Here is a 19,820-nt window from a genome sequence, read left to right as displayed (position 1 = left end):
AACTAGGAGTGATAGATTGAGAGGTGGCGGCTAAGCACTTAGAGGGTAGTGGGTCATTAAAGTGGTTGTTCGGGTTAAGGGATGAAAGAATTTTCGAGACCGAATGTTCGTCATAAACGTTGAAATTGGTCCAGTGCGCTTGGTTTTTGGGTGACGTCTGCGGGGGCAGCGCGAAGAGCGGAGGCAGATTCGGAAAGGGTTGGGAGCTGGTGGCGGATCTAAGTTCGTTTCCGAGGGCAGAGAATTCCTTGCCTGATATTAGTGATTTTGGGGTTTCTTTAGAGGTTTTAGCCAGGTTGTTGGATTGGTGTTTGACCATTTCGAAAAGCTTGTGAGGTCTGTAATTGCTGTTCCCCAGTTCAGATCTAAAGAATTATTTTTTTGAGTTGAGGATGTTCCTGTTATAGGTGTTTCTGGACTGGCAGAGAAGTTTTAAATGTGCGGCTCAGGGGTGCTGTCTCCAAATTCTTTCTGCGCGCCGGAGGGATCTCATCTCATTGTTGAGGGATCCGTTGGGAGGAGCAAGAAAACACTTGTCCCGCTGTGAAGGCGAGTCGGGACAACACAACTGTCTTGCAAATAAAAGGTCTCACAGTATAATTGAGTACCTATTTGACGAGGTGGATAGCTGGTACGAGGGGCCTTGGCTACTACCTGTCACTGTGTTTACAAAACAAGGGTCCAGAAAGGTGGATTTAGACCTCATGCCCTGACGAAATTGCCACTAAGTTATACAGGCAATGAAACATGACGGCCCATCATTAAATGGTCCGCAAGCATACAGTTTGTTTTTATCTTGAATAGGCCCAGGAGTTATGAATAAAGTTGACACTTGGTGGATGTGTGGCCTATCTCAATTTTAATTCCACAGGGTCTCTCTTTTTTGTTGTTGGTGACATACACACTATTTTTCACTGGTTTTCTGGAAACCGATTTATTTTTCAAGCGAGATAGCTACCGATGATTAGTGACGTGGGCACAACTTGTGAGAACCAACCAGCAAGCTCTTCTGGTGTTGCGCACGTGAGATGCTATCTCGTTTTTTCTCATATTTTTGTTTTATGTACACGTGTTTAAGTGGAGGGTATTTGTTTACAACACAGTGACTTATAATTCGAAGGTTGTTTTTTTTTTTAATTAGATAGGGCCAGAATGAGTTGGGATAATACCTGTGAAACATGAAGGGTTGTTGGTGGGGTATATAAAATGAATTCCCATTCCCACTCGTAAAGTTGACAGAATTAAGTGCCCATTTTTGATCAGGTTTGATTGATATTAATGGAGGGATCCGTTGAACCAGGGGTTTCTGTCTTTGATTTGGGTTCTTTTTAGTTTTATCAGAGCAAGATCATCAAGAATGTTAGATATAGTCGTGGAGTAAGGATCATTAAGGTCATTGACCATTGGGATATGGGGGGGACGGGAGGTCAGACTTACAGCGAGCAGTCAGTTCCCCATGATCAAGGTTCTTGGTGTCTCTGACCCAAAGTTTTGGAATTACAGGTAGCGGTGCCCATGTCTTGTGGGTGCCAGGTAGTAGGAAAGTGATAGCGTGGTGGTCAGATCAATCGCATGGGTCTATAGAGATAAGCTTGACCATTAACTCTACTAATGATCCAGTCTAGAGTGGCGCCTTTCGAGTGTGTTGGGAGTGAGCATGCTTGGGTAAGGGCTTGGTCGGCCAGGAGGACTTTGATGGGGTTGACCTGAGGGTCCTTATGGTCGTTCCAGTGCAGATTGAAATATCCAAGGGGAATGTCTTTAAAATTGGGGGGAACCTTGGCTGTGATGATTTCCATGAGGTGGTCGGTGAGGTGGTCGGTGAAGGTGTCGTTCATGCCTGGGGGGGTGGTAAAAAATGTGCAGTCTGCACAGTTGGGTGGTGCTGCTGCATATGGAAAGTGCAAGGTATTCGCAGGAGTCTGTGGGTTTTGCCAGAAGTTCAGTGATGAAGAGGTTAGAGCGGTAGATGCAGGCGATGCCTCCCCCTTTTTTATTAGATTGGCTGTCCAGTCTTGCGATGTTCTAGTTGGGAGGGACTATGAGGTCTAGGCTGGGAGATGAGGATTCATTGAGCCATGATTTGGTCAGGATTGCTAGGTCGACTTTTTGACTCCGGATGAGAGCTGCGATATCCGAGGCATGCTTAGCTGCTGAGCGGCAATTAATTAGGAAGTCGGACAGAGGGGGGTCGGAGAGAGTGTTGTGAGTTGGGGCGGCCACGGGTACTAACCCTAGGTTGCTATCAACCACTCCTCTGTTGTGGCGGAAGCTGATCTGTTGGGGTTGATTGCAACCGTTCGGATAGTACATGTTCACGAAGCACTGCTGCCTTCACAGTCAGGGCAAATGATAAGGTCAATTTGCCCGCTCGATACTGCAGGAACTTTTAGTCTGAGCATGGGAGGTACTGCTTTGATAACTAGTGGCTGAGTAATTTCCTGTTATAAGTATCCATCAGAAGAACAAGTTACTTACCTTCTGTAACCCTCTGTGTGGTGGATACTTTCTTTAACCACAGTTTCCTCAGTATCCTCCTGCTTCCCCGTTCTGTGGAATGACGTCTTTTCTCATCTGAAAAGGTCCCAAAGTAGAAATCTGCATACGGTAACCCTGATTGTTGTTGGGCTCTTCGCCTATGGGTGCAGATATTAACATATTTGTTACATTTTGCCCCACAGAAGCCAAACAATGTGCCTTTTGCTTGTTTGACTAGGAATGTAAGGGCTACAAGGGACGCCTTCGCCATTTGCAGGTTCAGCAGTCATTGATGTCACTGATGTCATTCTACGCATATTTATTGCCTCCCAGTGAGGTCATGCTAAATAATTTCATTCTCATTTGCTCCACACACTCTCTGTACTCTTTGAATTTTTGACCAAGGTCTAAATGTTTTTGTGTTGGTTAGTGATTGGTCCTGAAGGGAAAGAAGTTGGAAAGAAGTGAGAATAGTAGTCACGAGACTTGCTTCAGGCCGGGTAAAAGGAAACATAATTAAGGGGGATTTGCACTGTCCTTGTGTTGAAGGTGTCTGATCCATGAGTACTTTTTGACCACAGCCTCAACGTTTGATCATAGTTTGATTGCAATTGTGTTATATCATTGTTTGATGCTTAGAGTTTTACATCCACTTTTGTTGTGTCTGGATCCAGAGTCATTCGTCCATGTCTTTGTTTTGTTGGCTCTGGTCTGTGGGCAAATCCTATGGGCAGGACTCTTAGTTATGATAGCAAAGGAAGCGTAGTTCTAATTCTGCATGACTTCCAGTTGGAGTTTGTATCCAGTTGACGCCTATGGTCTGTGGTTTTCCATAGTTCATTACACCTCCTCGTTCACTGCAGACCTGTTTTGTTTCTTGAGTGAAATACAATCGTGTGTAGTGATCCCCAGGATAGCAGCAATTTGTCCTCTCTTATATTTACAAGCCGCAGCAGACAAGTTTTTCCAAGTGCTGTACCCAAAGTATGTAGCAAATGTCCCACAATAGAGCACATACACATCTGCCTTCCAGTCAACAGTAGTTTGGAAAGTTTGGCAAGATCAATCTCTGTGTTGCCTTTTCGTCAGTGCAATTTTAAAATCGCAACACTGAAGAAAATACTTTGGTATTCTGCTTTGAAGAGCTCAGACCCGTTTATTGCATGTGGTGAAATCAGACCAGTAAGAGGTGCTCTTTTGTCTAATATGCTTTTTCTGAAGTTACCAATTTAAAATCCCAATGTTCGTCAACGGATTTTATGCTGTGATTGTACTGATTTCTATCTTCGTTTTTGTTTCCCAGACCTTCCAATTCACTGAATATTCTCCGACACATCTTGAAGAAAGTCACTAGGTATGTTTTGTTTCCCTTTTTCTGAGACACTTTCTTTAATGAATAGAATGACGTTTTGACCCTTAACTATTACCAATACAGGTAAGACTTCAAGACTCTCCTCAAACATCTACAAAGTGGTTGTGGTATATTGAGGCATTCCCAGAACACAGTAGCTTCAACGGTCTCCAGCAGCGATAGTATCACATGAGGGGCCCAAATGATCCACATGACTTGCTTACCTTTAATATCTGCTTTGCCCGTCCTACCTGGGGATCTCTGTGTATACTCCACAATCTATTCTTTGGGTACTCACAAGAAGAAAAACCTAACAATAATTAAAGACTCCACCAAAAGGAGCTGATTTTTGTCACAGGAAATTCGCCCTGACCATCAGTCGTTGTGAGAGGCTCCCTCAGTGAGTGCCACTGCACATGAGCCTTTTGTGCTTCAGTAGAAAAATGAAATTCTGGGAAGAGCAGGTAATATCTTATATGAGGTAGGCACTTCTGGCATATGTTAGGCTTGTGGTATTTCTGTTGTAGTCAGTTAGTGTTCACCTGCTGTAGATAAATATTGATTTCTACCTGGATAATTGCTACAAGGATGTAATTTTATTCTGCAAGCAGCCTATGCGATGGCTATGTCTGCTACCATAGTCTTGTCTCCATAGTTCTCCTTTACAACAAGGCGTTCTCCTGAGATGAGAAGTTGTTATTCTTCTGACAACGTTTTTCTGTAAAGCAAGACTGAAGCAGTCCAGTCCAAGCACTTAGTTCTGTCAAGTGTGCACTTCCTGATGTTTTCAGTCATTTGGGTTTGCTCTGTCCTACGATTACCGACAGTGTATATGTTAATGTTGCATACATTTTTTTAAATTTGTTAAAGGTGAATTTCATATTACTGAGCTGTCCTGCATTACTTAAAAGCAAGTTAGGTGCACCGTATATTGTTCTACTTGGTACTGGTCAATGAATGTGAACTTTTACCTATTTTAAGTGTAAGTCAGCTTTCCATCTGTTCATATGGTGTATTCTGGGAACCACACCATGTATACTGTACATTAACAAAAAATTGTTTCCGTTTGGTTAAATAGCTTGTCATTGTACTGCATTCTGACAGCAGAACAGGCCTAGACCTTGTGTCTAGGGTTCATTTCTCAATGAGCGTGGAGTTAATCTCCTCGGTGAACATGAAGAGTAATCAGGAGTGATTGAAGGATAGGGATTATATTCATTTCCTTGTATTCACTTATTCCAGTTTTCCGCTGCCAAGCAGGATAAATGTATGTGACTGAACGTTTATAGGTGCACACTCGTGTAGTGCAAAGGCCATCTAGCCTATGGGCTGAAATTAGTTTTGTAGGCAGGAGTTAGCTAGAGTTGGTTTGGAAAGGTCCCTAAAGGCAGAGGTCTATATAGTAAATTGATCAATAAAATTATGTCTCCCCACTCTCTTAATTCCAGGGTCTTTCAGTATCTAGGTTGCAGAAAAATCACGAATTGCTTCTTTATCTTGGTAGCCACAACAATTTGTGGCAGATCCTGATTCACCAATGCTGTTGAGCATTTGACCAACATTTAAATGACTCTTGCACCGAGACTGCAATATCTGTGTCATTAAGAAACTCTGATGGGTCTGCCCATCATAAGAACGTAATGAGGATGATCATAATAATGATATTGGTGTTAAACAAGTTTGCCTCTTTCACTCAGAATTCACTGCATTGGATTTTTAGCATCTCATGCATGAGCCCATCAAAGGTATAAATATCTCTCGACAACTTAAAGAGTTTTGCTGGGCAGGCTTACTGGTAGCTATTGCAGTTAACCAGCAGTTACTGTGAGCTCTAGGCTTCTGGTTCTTTCAAGTTAATGAACTTTAAACTCATCCATCTTCTGCTCCCATCTTGTCCATCTGGAAGTCCCAGTATCTGATTCTTCCAATATCAACCGACCATCATCGTTTTTTTTTTCTCTCCTCTACCTTTTCGTGAAGTCCATTTTTATTCCTACACCCTAAACCTTTCTTTTCTATGTCACCTTCTAATACCTATGATCCCCCGTCTTTCACCACAAGCTCCATCCGTAAGCTCCAAATGTGTCTCCTCCACTTCCTCTTCAATGCCCTTGATACAAAGGAGAAGTCATCACTTCTGTTCTAATCCTAATCAGGAGCCTAAGTGAAATGTATAAAGATCAGCTAAAACCTTAGGGCACACTTCAACTCCATGCTTTCATGTCGATGAGAAGATCTAACTATTATAGCTCACACTGTTGTGTCTTACTACCTTACTCCCTGGCGCAACTTCCTCTGCATCACTACTCCACTGTCCTACTCTATCGTCCAATCCTGAACTAAATAAGTCTTAACGTCTCCCCCTTCTCTAAGTCTAACCCAAATCTAGAGAATATGAATAATCATCACAGGTCATCTCTCATAAAATTGATCACCTGATTAAGATAATCAATTGTACCATATTATTGCTAATATTAACACTCTGAAAGGTGCTCAAATTTCTTTTCAGTGACCAACTAATAAATGCAATTTACGGTGCCTACAAGCAATCTCAAAACTTGCTACACTAAAGATATTGTTGAAGAAAACTTCAAACTGTCGTCGGTCTTCTGGCATTAGCCACAGAGCCGAGCTCCCAGAGGAGAAGCGTAAAAACATTTAATACCAATTTCAGAAGGTTTTAGATTCTTTCACATGCCTATAAGTTTCACTATTCTATTGAGCATGTGTCAAGATGAGGTCATGGGATTCGGAGACACAGAGAGTAGGTGGCATTCAAAATTATCAAAACACACATTATTTTCTACAAATGCTGCAGTTTTTGTAAACTATGCTTTCAGCTGTCATGACAATATGGCCATTTACAATAGTCGGTACAAAAGGGGGTGGTGATGGACGGAGCATCTGAACCAATCAAACACACACACCCAGTCAAAAGATCTGGGTTTAATCCATCGCCGTTCTTTAGCCCACTCTGCCACCCCAGTTCAGACATGGCTATATGCAAATCAGTCTGACCCTGTGCCTCATGGGAACAGTCCAGCCCAAACTGCCAAGCCATGCCTTCCCTGGACCGGAAACAAGCTTCCGAGGACCGGTTTCTGGTATTACAGCCTTCTTCAGCCCGGCTTGATTGAATCCAGTGGCAAAGTGAGCAAGGGACTCACGTCTGAGCATACCCTGCCACACTTACGGCGGCTAAAGCAGTACAAAAGGGGGTGGTGATGGACGGAGCATCTGAACCAATCAAACACTCACACCCAGTCAAATGATCTGGGTTTAATCCATCACCGTTCTTTAGCCCACTCTGCCACCCCAGTTCAGACATGGCTATATGCAAATCAGTCTGACCCTGTGCCTCATGGGAACAGTCCAGCCCGAACTGCCAAGCCATGCCTTCCCTGGACCGGAAACAATCTTCCGAGGACCGGTTTCTGGCATTACAGCCTTCTGCAGCCAATAGTCAAGCATTATTCTAAGCAATTTGTATTTATCTCACTATTTCGCCCTTCTGTTCTCTCCGTAGCACAACCTATCATATTTTTAAACGTAAGTACTATTTAAAGAAAACACTTCCTGCCCTTCTTCACAGTTCTATACATTCTTTATTATGATCAATGAAGGATAGTGGGAGAATAGAAAAACCCCGCTTTAATGTAAAAACCTTTATTAAAACTGTAAGAACATGGAAGAGTAACTAATCGAGTTATTTTATGGTAGGAGTCATGAGGATAATGTTGAATAATGCATTTCCCCAATGCCACATCACTCTCTTAAACCAGCACCAGATATCCTGCCATTCTCCCATTTTTTTATAAGGCTGCGGTTAAAGTCACTAACTCAATGTATAGTTTAAATATTTTGGGTTTACAATTCATGAGTATTTGGGCTGGCAGGCACCTGAGAAATGCTGGTGAATGTCTAATGCTTTATTCAATTCTTGAGGTAGTAAAGAAAGAAAGACTCCCTTTGTAACTTGAAGAGTATTCAAAACCTTGGGATAAACTCACATATCAGTCTCTTGGCCACTGAAAATATAGACTATTATTGATGCAAACAAATAGGAACAATAGCTAAGCATAAGACCAGAGCTATGTACCTTGGAAACTGGAGAGCATCAAACAAGCTCCCTTCATCGACTACCACCCACCAAATTTAGAGATTCCTGCTGGCCGTGCCGCAATCTCTGTACATTAAACCGCCATTACGGCAGTTGCTTTGAATGTAATAAACGTTTGGAGGATGGGCACTAACTGTTTATAACAGCAATTCACCAAACGTTTGCATTTTATTTTCCAAAAACAAAAACTAGTGGCCCCACACGCTGGCAGTTTTCCCCTAAGGTGGGGGGTCAATATAGTTTTTTTCCAGTACCTCGGACAGTAAAAAAAATATTGTACACCATCCACCCTCACTAGAGCTGGCAATATAGTGTCCTTCCTCCATTGACCTCTGTTCTGTTTGTCCATCAGAGAAAGTATTTTTACAGAGCCAGCAGGGCTCCGTCAACAGAAAAGTTGAGGTCTGCCTTTCTCTACATGAGGCTGGCGGACTGAGGGTTGGGCCGGCAGAGTATTACATTGCATTTGCAACCAAGTACTCTGTACACCAATCCCTAATTCATTTAGACCCCAATTGTTTTCTTTTAGTCACCATGTTCCTGTTTTAGTTCCCTGAGGACAAAGCCCTCTTTTTCTGAGCAATGAAATATAAATGGTTTTGAATGATATGTTGAAAATGCCTCTTTTTGCATCCCCATTTCTTTTCTCTGGCCCTTAAGACATATTCAAATTGGCCACACTCCTAAATGGCATATTTAAGTTACCTATTCCCTACTATATGATTCAGAGTGTGCCACGGCCTGTAAGTTAAATGTCACTAGTGGACTGCAGTACCCATTGTGCCCCCCCCTACAGTGATAATGCAAACATGACTGCAGGCCTACCATTGTAACTTCTCCGTGCACTTTGGACCTGTCAAAGTAAACATTATTGACAGGTTTGAACCTTCCCGTTAAATAATATTAAGTCACCCGTAAGTCAACTATACTGCCCAAAATACAGGGTGCAATGTATTTCAAAGTAGCACACGTAAAGATTTAATGTGAAACATATTCTTCCAGTGAAAAGGCCACAAACGCCATAGGAATGAATTAGAATACAATATTACATTTACCAGTGTTATTTAAGGCCAAGAAACAGCTACACATTTCATTCTTGGGCTTTTTAAAACATGTATTTCAATCTCAAACCTCTAGTAAGGCTTGATTTTTAATAATTAATATATATAGGGTATTTTTGGAAGGTTACTTTTTCCGTGACTAAAGCCTCTGGAGAACCCTTTCCATGAGCTTCAAGTGTCACCTATGAGCTGAATAGCCTCCTTTGGGAAGTGCGAACTTGCTCCCAGGTCTGAGACAAAGGCCTTAGGCTTGGGGAGGTTTCCTGTTCCTCTGACAGGATGACAATCGCGACTGTGCCCAAGAACGTGATTCATTTCAAAGAGGCCTACCCTGTCGCAGGAAAATGTTATTTGGCACTTGGGCGAGGCCCTTGGTTGCTCCCCCAGTCAGACAGGCACCAGTCTCAGTGGCAGAGAAGCTGCTACCAGGGCTAGTTTGAAGTGAGCACTGAGACCATTCTGTTAAATAGACTTCATAGTCTTGGGATACGGGATATCCCCTTGGCCTGGATAAGATCTTATCTGAGTGGTAGAACTCAGCAGGTCTTCCACCGGCCTTTTGTTTCTGAAGAAAAACTACTTAGCTGTGGCGTACCTCAGGGCTCTGCACTGAGCCCTCTCTTCTTCAATGTCTATCTTTCACCTCTGGCTGAGGTAGTTGAATCTTAGGGGGTCAGAGTGATCTCTTATGCTGATGACACTCAGCTTGTGTTTTCATTTAGAGATCACTCTGACGGCGGCTTTACCAACTTTAGACGCTGCCTGACTAACATTTCATCTTGGATGACCCTCAAGCTTAATACGGATAAAACCGAGGTGCTGTTCTTCAATCAAAGTGCACCACTTCCTTCGCTACTGAGGTGGCCATCTGAGCTTAACCCTCCCCCGGTACCGGTAAAATCAGCTCAAAATATGGGTTTCCAATTTGACAATGAACTGTCATGCAAGACTCAAATTAATAAGGTCACCTCTGCATGTTTTGGTAAACCCCGTATGATTAGGAAAATTCTTCCTTTCCTGCTTCTGGATTCACGTAGGACCGTCATCCATGCCCTTCTCACTTCTCACCTGAATTGCTCCAATAGCCTTTATGCGGGAGCCCCAGCCTATCGGATTGAACGGCTGCAGATTGTGCAGAATGTCGCAGCAAGGTTGATATGCAATATTCCCTATCGCCACTCAATAACCCCTCATCTAATGAAACTTCACTGGTTGCCTGTTACCTATCGCATCCAGTTTAAATCCCTGGTTCTGGCTTTCAGGGCTCTAAATGGCCTGGGGCCCGGCTTATCTCAGATGCAGGCTAAAGCCTGTGCAGTCTGCCCGAGCTCTCAGATCCAATTACCTTCGTCTTCTTCACCCGCCCCGTTTCCGTCGTTCCAGAACGGGGGGCAGAGATTTTGCTGTTGTGACTGCCAAACTGTGGAACAGCCTACCACTGTGTCTGCGGCTGACCGAATCTGAATCTTTGTTCCGGCGCAACTTAAAAACCTGGCTGTTCTCCAACCTCTAGCCGTGATAGACATCCCTGCTGCTCCTAGTTCGTAGCGCTGGGACACCCCCATTGGGGGTAGCCGCGCACTTTATGAGCTTCAAAATAAATAAATAAAAAAGGAGTTGCTAAATTCCCTGGCCACACTCCTTGGTTGGGCACACAGGCTCTGCACAAAGGGAGAAGGGTAACACCATCTTGGATTCTTGAGCAGAGAGGGTCACTGTGAGATTGTTTGTGGTAGGAACTGCTGCAAAAGTGGTAGATTTACCCCTGAGAACTTTTTTCCCTGTTGGTTATGGAAGGGCTATGAGTCACCCCACCCACATACTGGGGCCAGGTACTAATTTGACACACTTTTCAGAATACTACTGTAACTGTAAAAGACAGAAGATGAACAGCACTTGCTGTTGAGACTGGTGAGGGGGCCTGAAAGGCTGGACATACTTCTACATGTACCCAGGACAAAAACTGCACTCCAAAGGTCAGTTGTCTGACGTATTATTAACTTACAGGGACGCAGCATGCTGTCAGAAGCCCTTTTTCCTAAAGAGCCCAGTTCGCCAGTTCACGCTGGGCCTACCCTGGTAGTGGTGTCTGCTGGAATGAGTCTTGACCCCCAAATGCTGTCCCTGAGATCCTCACAGTGTATTTCTCTTACAATCCTGAAAAGCTTGGAGTTTGGAAACGTTTTGGCTCCAAAGGCCTCCGGAGGACTGAGACAAACCTGCCAAGTCAATCCAACAAAGGTGCCATGCCTCTGGCCCAAAGATTCAGGTTGCTCACGCTCTGAGCTTCTCTGCAGCAATAAATCTAGTTCACTTGTACATTACAGAGAAGGTAACCAGCCTCATAAAGCCCTTTTTGGCTACAGCTGCAGTTTTGCCCTCCTAGAGAAATCCAAGGGCCAAACAAATGACTAATTCCAAACATAAAAATCTTCATCAGGCGAAGGCGCCAAAAGTATCCGGCTGGCGAGGAACCTTCCTTGGGTGCTATTTTTGAATTGCTCATGCATGGAGCTTTCGCGCTAAAAGTCAGCGGCTTCACTGACGACTATCTGACCTTGTAGAGCCCTTCTCATCCACAGCCTTCTGCCTTGCCCCACTGAGGATTTTTGACTTCCCTTTCAGTGACTAAGTCAGAAGGTAAAAATTACGACCGGGTTGAGCCTGTTTTCTGTTTAAGATCCATGCTCGATTGCAGTTGGAAATCATTGGGCCTAGGTACCAGTGAAGCACAACCAGATGACCACAGTTTGTGCATATCCCTGGTTCCCCTTATTGGTGTTTTGGCTTCATTTTTGTCATTACATTTTTTGCTACTTCTGTTTAAACCTTTAAAAAATCATATCTCCAGTTTTCTAATTTTATAAATTGGAAAGGGATTTTATTGTGCTGTGTTTTTGACATTTTAACTATTTTGGTACTTCTAAAGGCTTTATGCATTTTTTATTTATGTCTGTCTGTTCTGTGCCATAACTCCCAGGGGTTGAGCTCAGGTTTTATTTACTGAAATCTTTATTGGCCCTAACAAGAATAGGTGCGTTGTTACTTATGGTGAACTACCATCGACCCCACCTACTAATCCACTTTCTGACATCAGGCTAATCTCAGTGCATGAGCTGAGGGTAGTGTAGTGTTCAAAAGTGTAAACGTGTTTTAATCTTCTGTGGGCCAAGGCAAGAGCTCAGGTGTGTCTCTTCTTATAAGATCCCCAAAAAACATTTACTTTTTGGCATATCATAAATAACTTGCCACGCCTAAGAGGATGCAAACCCCAGTGATGATGTGTGGTAACCTGCGGGTGGCCTGAAGGCAATTTGAAAATGGGTGTTTTTCTCCTTCTGAAATGTCATGACCTAATAATGCACCCCACCATAAACAAAAGTCTTTTTTTTTTCTTTGAGCTCTATTTCACTATTGAGTTTGTCCGTAGAATTGGAGGCCCCCAGCAGGTCATCTACACACTGACTAAGGACAGAGCCACAAGGGAAAACAAAGATTTCTAAATCAGTTTTAATAGCTTGGGGAATGATGAAAGGTGTTCTTGTATGTCCTGATGAGTCTCGTTATTTGTTTCCTTGGAAAGAGAATGGCAATGCAAATAAAAATTGTCTTACTATATGTAAAGGGATTTAAAATAAGGCATAAAACAAGTCAGCCCCACAAGGAAATAAGTAGCTGTAGGCAGAATACAGGAAAGAACTGTGGCAGGGGTTGGAAAAACAAAGAAACTAAGCAATACAACATAAAATAATAATTTTCTTAACTGCAAGACTTCTGCATGGCTCTGGAGAGCATGCCCTCCTGCCGTTTGCTAATCTCTTGGCAAGTCACTGGAAGTTTGCTGTTCTTTATTTATTTATTTTTTAGTCCTCATTACGCAACATTTTAAAGTAAGGAAAGTTTCAGGGACCCTTCTCAACTTCGGGCAACTCTGAGAAAGGGAACCTCATACCTCCATATACTTGTAAGGAGAAGGATCCTTGTATCGGATTTGGGATGAGCTAGCCATTGTGGCTACTCTTACAAGCCTTCCTTGATATTGTTGCGGTGGCGTAATCATTGGACATTACAACGAGGTTTAAAGAAGGATCCAGATATATTCCACAATATGGTATACCCTATATATACACCTCACAATTTTAAATTTTAAATCACCCTTTATGAAACTCTTCCCAGATGTCCCAAAATTTATATTTTTTAGAGGTAAGCTTCTTATTTTTATCAAGGTTATACACTTTCAAGATTGACGCCAGCCATTCGCTATGGGCCGGTGGAGCTGGATTTATCCATTTTACACAGATCTCTCTCCTTGCCAAAAGAATCAGATTGAAAATTAAATTCTCTTGAGCTCTAGACAAGGGGCTTATAACATTTATATTGGTGACCCCAAAAATAACTAAGTTCATACTTACAGGTAGTTGTATTCCCAATACCCCTTCTAAGGTATTACCCACATCTTTCCAGAAGCTATCCAGACTGGGACATCGCCAAAACATATGGAGGTCGTCAGCCATCTGTAAGGCGCATTTTGGACAGCTCTTCACTGTGGCTCCGTTCATTTTGGATAACCTTTTCGGAGTCCAGTAGGCTCTGTGTATAGTGAGCAAATGATTTCCTTTGAGAGCAGCAGACGTTACAATCGACCAGCATTTGTTCATAGATACTTGCCATAGGTTGCTTGTATCCAGCGTCGGCAGGTCTTTTCCCCAGGTCCTTTCCGGGATTAGAAAATCATCCTCCCCAGCCAAAATTAAGGCCCAGTACCAAAAGGATGTTTCTTTCAAAAATGGATTTCTCGTCTGCATCTTTATTTCCAGGGAGATGTTACCTTTCCTAGTTTCTTTGAGGGTCTTGCTCCAACTCAATAGCTGGTAATATTTGAATTTCGAAAGAGTAGAGTTTGTACCTTGAGATAATATTTCCCATTCAAGAAGTTTATTTTGAAAGAGAAGCTGTCCCCATTCTGTTATTCCGGCAGATATTAGAGGGATCGCTAAACTGTCCTTAAGGCAGTCTGGTGTCGTCTGGGAATCCCAAATCGGGGCCTTATCGCTATAGAAGGGGATGTCTACTGTAGATCTCACGCAATACCACAATCTAGCAGCTGATTTCAGGACCTTCAATTTAATTTTTTTGAAGAACTTCGGGTGGCCGAATTTGTACAAAAAGTGGCTGGTGTTGTTCGTTAGATTTTGCAGGAATAGTGGATAATTTTCGTAAGGGCCCAACAGCACTCTACTGCTTTTAAATTGGAAGGCTCTGCAGTATTCAAGGAGGTCTGGACTAGCTATACCTCCCTGCTCTTTCTTTCTCCTTAATTTATGCCAAGCAATTCTTGGTTTCTTTGAAGACCATATAAAACTGGATAAATCACCCTGCATCTTTTTTATCTTTTCTCTATTAAATTCGAGCAGGATAGCGTTAAATATAAAGGTGAATTTTGGCAAAATTGCCATTTTTATGATGTTAGATTTACCCAAGAATGTTAAAGGCAAACCCTTCCATACTTTCAGGAGCTTTTTTACTTCAAGTTCTACCCTATGGAAGTTTATTTGGGTTATTCTGTCAATATCTTTTACTAAGTCAATACCCAAATACCTTATTTTTTCTTTACAAAAAGGGGAAGCAAAATTTTCATTCCAGCTTATAATTTCAGTTTTTGTTTGATTTATCTGGTATCCAGAAATCCTTCCAAAAGATGTTAGGGTCTCTTCTGTTGTTTTAAGGGCCTCTTCTAGATCTGAAGTAAAAATCATGAGATCGTCTGCATATAGTGCTACTTTCTTATGCCACCCTTGATAACAAAATGGGGAGATTGAGGGGAGATTCCTGAGACATTCTGCAATCGGCTCAATATAGAAGTTGAAAAGCAAGGGGGAGAGGGGACACCCTTGGCGTGTTCCTCTACCTATTAGGATATTGTTTGTTAAGTTGCCATTGATTAGGATTTTAGCTCTTGGAGAGTTGTAGATGTTTTTTTACAGCTTTTACAATGTTATCCCCCAACTTAAACTTTTTTAATACCTCGCTTAAGTAACACCAGTTAACTCTGTCAAACGCTTTGGCAGCGTCAATCGTGATTATAGAAAGTGGGATTTTCTCTACGATGGCGATGTCAATTGCCCCGATCAATTCTTGTGTAAGGTCTTGAAGGTGTCTTCCTGCCACAAAGCCCTTTTGGTTAGGATTTATTAGAGAACCGGCGATTTTCCCTAGTCTTTTTGCCAAAATTTGGGTGAAGATCTTATAATCACAATTTAAGATGGATATTGGGTGGTAAGATTCACATCTTTTCGGGTTTTTACCTGGTTTCAAAATGACAGAGATGGTAGCATCATTCCATGATTCAGGGATTTTCTCGTTATTTATAAGAATCGTATTAAATAGCACTGTTAATTGGGGAACCAGAATGTCTTTTAGCCTCATATAAAATTCATTAGGAAGGGCATCCGGACCTGCTGCTTTACCTTTTTTTAGTTTCTTTATAGCTTGGTCTACCTCCTCTATTTTTATTTCTCTGTTTAAAATTTCTTTTTCTTCAGGGGTTAGAACTGGGATATTCTGTGCGTCTAAAAAATTGGTTATTTCCTCAATTTTAGGATTACAGTCCTCCATATAAAGGTTCGAAAAGAAGACTGAAAATTCTTCCTTTATTACTTTTTCTTCTGACCCATTTTGAGAACTGTCTGTTGGAATTATACTGTTTATTTTATTTCTAGCTTGGTCAGTTTTAAGCTTCCACGCTAGCATTTTTCCACAACCCTCTCCATATTCGTAATGGGCGAGTTTACTACTTTCCCATCTTTTCTTGATTTTACCTTCTAGTAATGTCGATAAGTTTTCCTTCAGTTTAAGCCTTTCCTTAAATATGTCATGGCGTCTCGGGGGTGATGTGTCTATCAAGATCTGTCGATCCAGTGTTTTTATATTCTCTTCTATTCTCTGAATCTCTTTTTTTGCCTCCCTTGATTTATATATAGTTAGGCTACAGATCTTGCCTCTTATTACTGCCTTATATGCTTCCCAGACTGTTAGGGGTAAGGGACTCCCATTATTGACCTGGAAATATAGGTCAGTCTCCTGTATAAGTTGTTCAATTAATCCAGGATCTAGGAGAACTGAACGATCCAGTGTCCATCTCGGGATCGTTACATCGCTAGTTATTTTTAGTGTCACTTGGACAGCCGAATGGTCTGAGAGGTGCGCGGGAAGGTGAATCACATTATCAATTTTTTCTACTAGCCCCTGATCTATTAAGAAGTAATCGATTCTCGATTGTATACCAAGCTTTTTATTATTAAAGGTGTACCTATCCTGTTTGATGCCCTTTTCTTTCCATATGTCAGTAAGGCTTAAGTCTCTTTTATATGCTCCCAACCACTCTCTCATTTTTGGCAGGCTATGCTGTTTTCCTCTAGGGTTTCGGTCTGTTTTGGGATCTAGAATAATGTTAAAATCACCGCCCAAGATCACAGGAAAATTTACCGAGATTAGTTGGGAGTATAAAGATTGAAGTGGGGTAGGATCGTCTGTATTAGGTCCGTAGTACCCTGCTAAAATAGGAGTGTTGTTAAGTATACTAATCTTAGCTAGGGCCCATCTCCCCTTAGAGTCTGTCTGAGATGTTAATATTCTCGCTTTCAAAGATTTTTTTATGAGGATAACAACGCCTTTTATAACGCACTGTTGGTCAGTACATACATAATCATCGACCCAGTGGAGCGTTTTAATTATCGCCTCCCATTCTTTTTTAAGTAAGTGTGTCTCTTGTAAGATTAGAATTTCGCTATCAATAGATTTTAGATATTCAAAGATTTTCCGTCTCAACCCATTAACATTCCAAGAAGTTATTTTTATATTCTTTAGGTTCCTTCCCATCTCTGTCTGTTAAGTGGTTGGATTCCATTTTTAACCCACTGGGTCCTGAGTATCTCCTTTCTTTTAAGATGAGGACTTTTTTTTGTATTTTTCCCTACTTTGCTCTCATCCCCCGTGTGCTCCCCCCCCCCTCCTCCCTTCTTAAGAATACAAAGAACCAATTGTGGTTGTGATTGTGATTATATACAATGAACCGAAAAAAAAGAAAGAAGAAGGCACGGGGAGACACACTCCCTCCCTATTTTTTGCCTAATGAACCGGACAATCATGCATGTCCACTGAGGGTCTTCCTGTTCACACGCATTGTGAACCTAGAGTTTGCCTTTGAAGTTGAAGGGCAACACACAATGCAACCCTCTTTTACAGAGAGTTGCTTCTGCTCCGGCTGTAGTAGGCTGACTAGTTTTAATGTAAACTAACATGGTATCGCTTCTACTGGACATTCCATCTCCCCCATAATGCTTACTAGTCCTTGCAGGTTCTTGGTGGTGTGGGGATAAACCAGTCCTTACCTTTGTTTAACTAAGAATTTGTCTCTGCTGGGATAACCCTCCTACTTTTCTGTAACTTCACTCCAGAACACCTCAGGATTTGTTTTTTCTAGACCTTCTGGCACTAAGGACCTAGTCAATATTGCAACCTGAGAAAGAGAACCCTGTGGACTCAGCACTATGTGAGTGAAATCAGTCCTGTGATATTTCACAGGGATAGTTAGTGTAATCACAAACCCTCTTTCATCATGAATAGGCACACTCAAATACTAGGAAGCCAGGAATATATCCTCAAGATTTATTGAAATTAAAAACCTATTCTAGTGCACGCAATATGAATAGTAACTATTGTAAAAATAAACAAGATTGTAGCAATGATATTTGTTAGGAGGCAGAATAATAGAAAATATTGTAACATTATGATAGTATCATACAGCTTCTTTACATAACTATCCCCACCTCACATTTCTCGACTAGCTTTCCACCAAAAGAGACCTATGCAAGTTTTATAGAATGTTCACATCCTCAATACCTTTTCTGAACAATATAACCAATGTACAGCAAAGAAACTGAGGCTGCTGTTCCTGTCTGAAAGTTGGCCGACAAGCCAAGTGAAGGCTGGATGTTCCTTCCCTGTAGCCTTCAACAAGACATGGTGATTACAGCTTCTGTACGACCCTGTCTAGAAACCTTGGTACGATGTTCCTCTCTATCTCATTACACTGTGTTCAAATTTATATTCTAACTGAACATTTTCAAAATGAACAATTAGTAATAAATCCCTTCTAGCCTTTCCCTTACTCAGGTTGGGGCAGACCATCCATATGAGCTTGGGGGAGTTACCCCCCACCCCCATCTTTCCCCCACTGTGAGCCATTACATGGTAGTCATATTACTCACATATTTTTCTTTAAAATAACTTTCCCCAGTAGTGCCATTAATATTGCTACCTTTAGTTGCGAGGTAATGGAGCTCTCTCTCCAGCCAAAACAGAAGGCAGCTAGGTGTCTGCTATTGTGACACATCGTAGTTGGCTTAGGCTGTGTTAACCAAACTAGGCCTGTAAGATTGACTGTTGTTATCGCTCTGGCCAGCTTGACATGCGCAGTTTTGGCTTTCACGAGCAAAGATAGCAGAAACTCCGCTCCATCAATCAATCAATCAATCAGTACATTTATAGAGTATGCTACTCACCCGTGTGGGACTCAAGGCGCAGAATCGGTGTCTGACTGAGAGCTTTGTTTGCCTGTTCCAGACAATCCTGGCACTGCTCCTATGCTATTTAGTATTTTAAGCAGCATGAGAGCAGTGCTTGGATTGGCTTGAATGCTATTTCCCAAACTGCATATTTGTTACGGTTGTATAATGCTACATCGCAAACGTTAAGATCACATACCTTTACATAGGCGTCTTTACATCGCATGCGCATTCACAACGCACGCTTTCACCACGCAAACCATCCCTTCAATTCTGTATCCAAATGCATGCAAAACACATTCACAACGCACACAAACACCCGCCTGCTTTTAAATCGCGATTTGTTTCCCGAATACCCTCCTACATAACACACACTACCCTAAAGCCTACACAAGTACCCTACACTTCCCTAAGCCCTAAGACAGTACACCTAACACACTGTCCTACACAACACACACTACCCTTAAGCCTAAAAAAGTACCCTACACTTCCCTAAACCCTAAGACAGTATGTCTAACACACTGTCCTACATACCACACACTACCCCAAAGCCTAAGAAAGTACTGTACACGTTCTAACCCTAAGCCCTATTACACTACGCCTAACACACTGCCCTACAGTATGACCACCAAACACTGCCCTAAACCCTAAACACTACACTGTAAGCACTATCTCCAGACTCTTCCCTAAACCCTAAACACTACAGTCTAAGCATAAACCCGCTTACCTCATTCTCCTTGTGTTGTCCCGGTGCTCCTCCGCCTCTGTCCCGGTGCTCGTTGGTGCCACCTGCCTCGCGTCCATTACATCACATGCGATTTAAAAGCGTATGCGTTTTAAATGTGCATGCGATGCAATGGTACGTGGGGGTAGTGGTCCGCATCGCAACATCGCGTGCGTTGTAACGCTTGCGACGTAACACATGCGTTATAATGGATGTTCGCCATTTTTTACAGTTAGCCAGCACGCGAGGCGAATTTAATATTTTCAAATTGAACTCCTGTGCACAAGGGAAAAATGCCCCCACCTGAGACTACAGGGTTCAAACCGTGCCATGAATGTTGAAAACTGATGTTGGTAACTGACCCGAACAAAGTTTGCCTTTAGTGTTTGGGCTCTGGGTACGACACGTTGTGCAATGAGTGAGATCATACACCCTCATGCACTGAAAGACGATCAAGTTCTACTGCCATTGGAGCTTGGAGACTGCATGATGTCTCTAGACCTACAGGATGTGTACTTCC

General features: G+C 42.3%; 1 protein-coding gene across 1 annotated transcript in view; it reads left to right on the top strand.

Moving 5' to 3' along the window:
• The window catches only part of ICE2 (interactor of little elongation complex ELL subunit 2), a 747,964-nt gene that overhangs the window by 703,436 nt on the left and 24,708 nt on the right, over positions 1-19,820 (top strand). The window contains exon 13 of the mRNA XM_078680821.1: positions 3,782-3,832. Within this exon, the coding sequence (XP_078536947.1) occupies positions 3,782-3,832 (51 nt within the window). The remainder of the gene's footprint in view (positions 1-3,781; positions 3,833-19,820) is intronic.

This window comes from Lissotriton helveticus, chromosome 3_1 (assembly GCF_964261635.1).
Source record: "Lissotriton helveticus chromosome 3_1, aLisHel1.1, whole genome shotgun sequence".
In the NCBI taxonomy this organism is placed as follows: Eukaryota; Metazoa; Chordata; class Amphibia; order Caudata; family Salamandridae; genus Lissotriton; species Lissotriton helveticus.
This window is presented reverse-complemented; position numbering and strand designations above follow the sequence as displayed.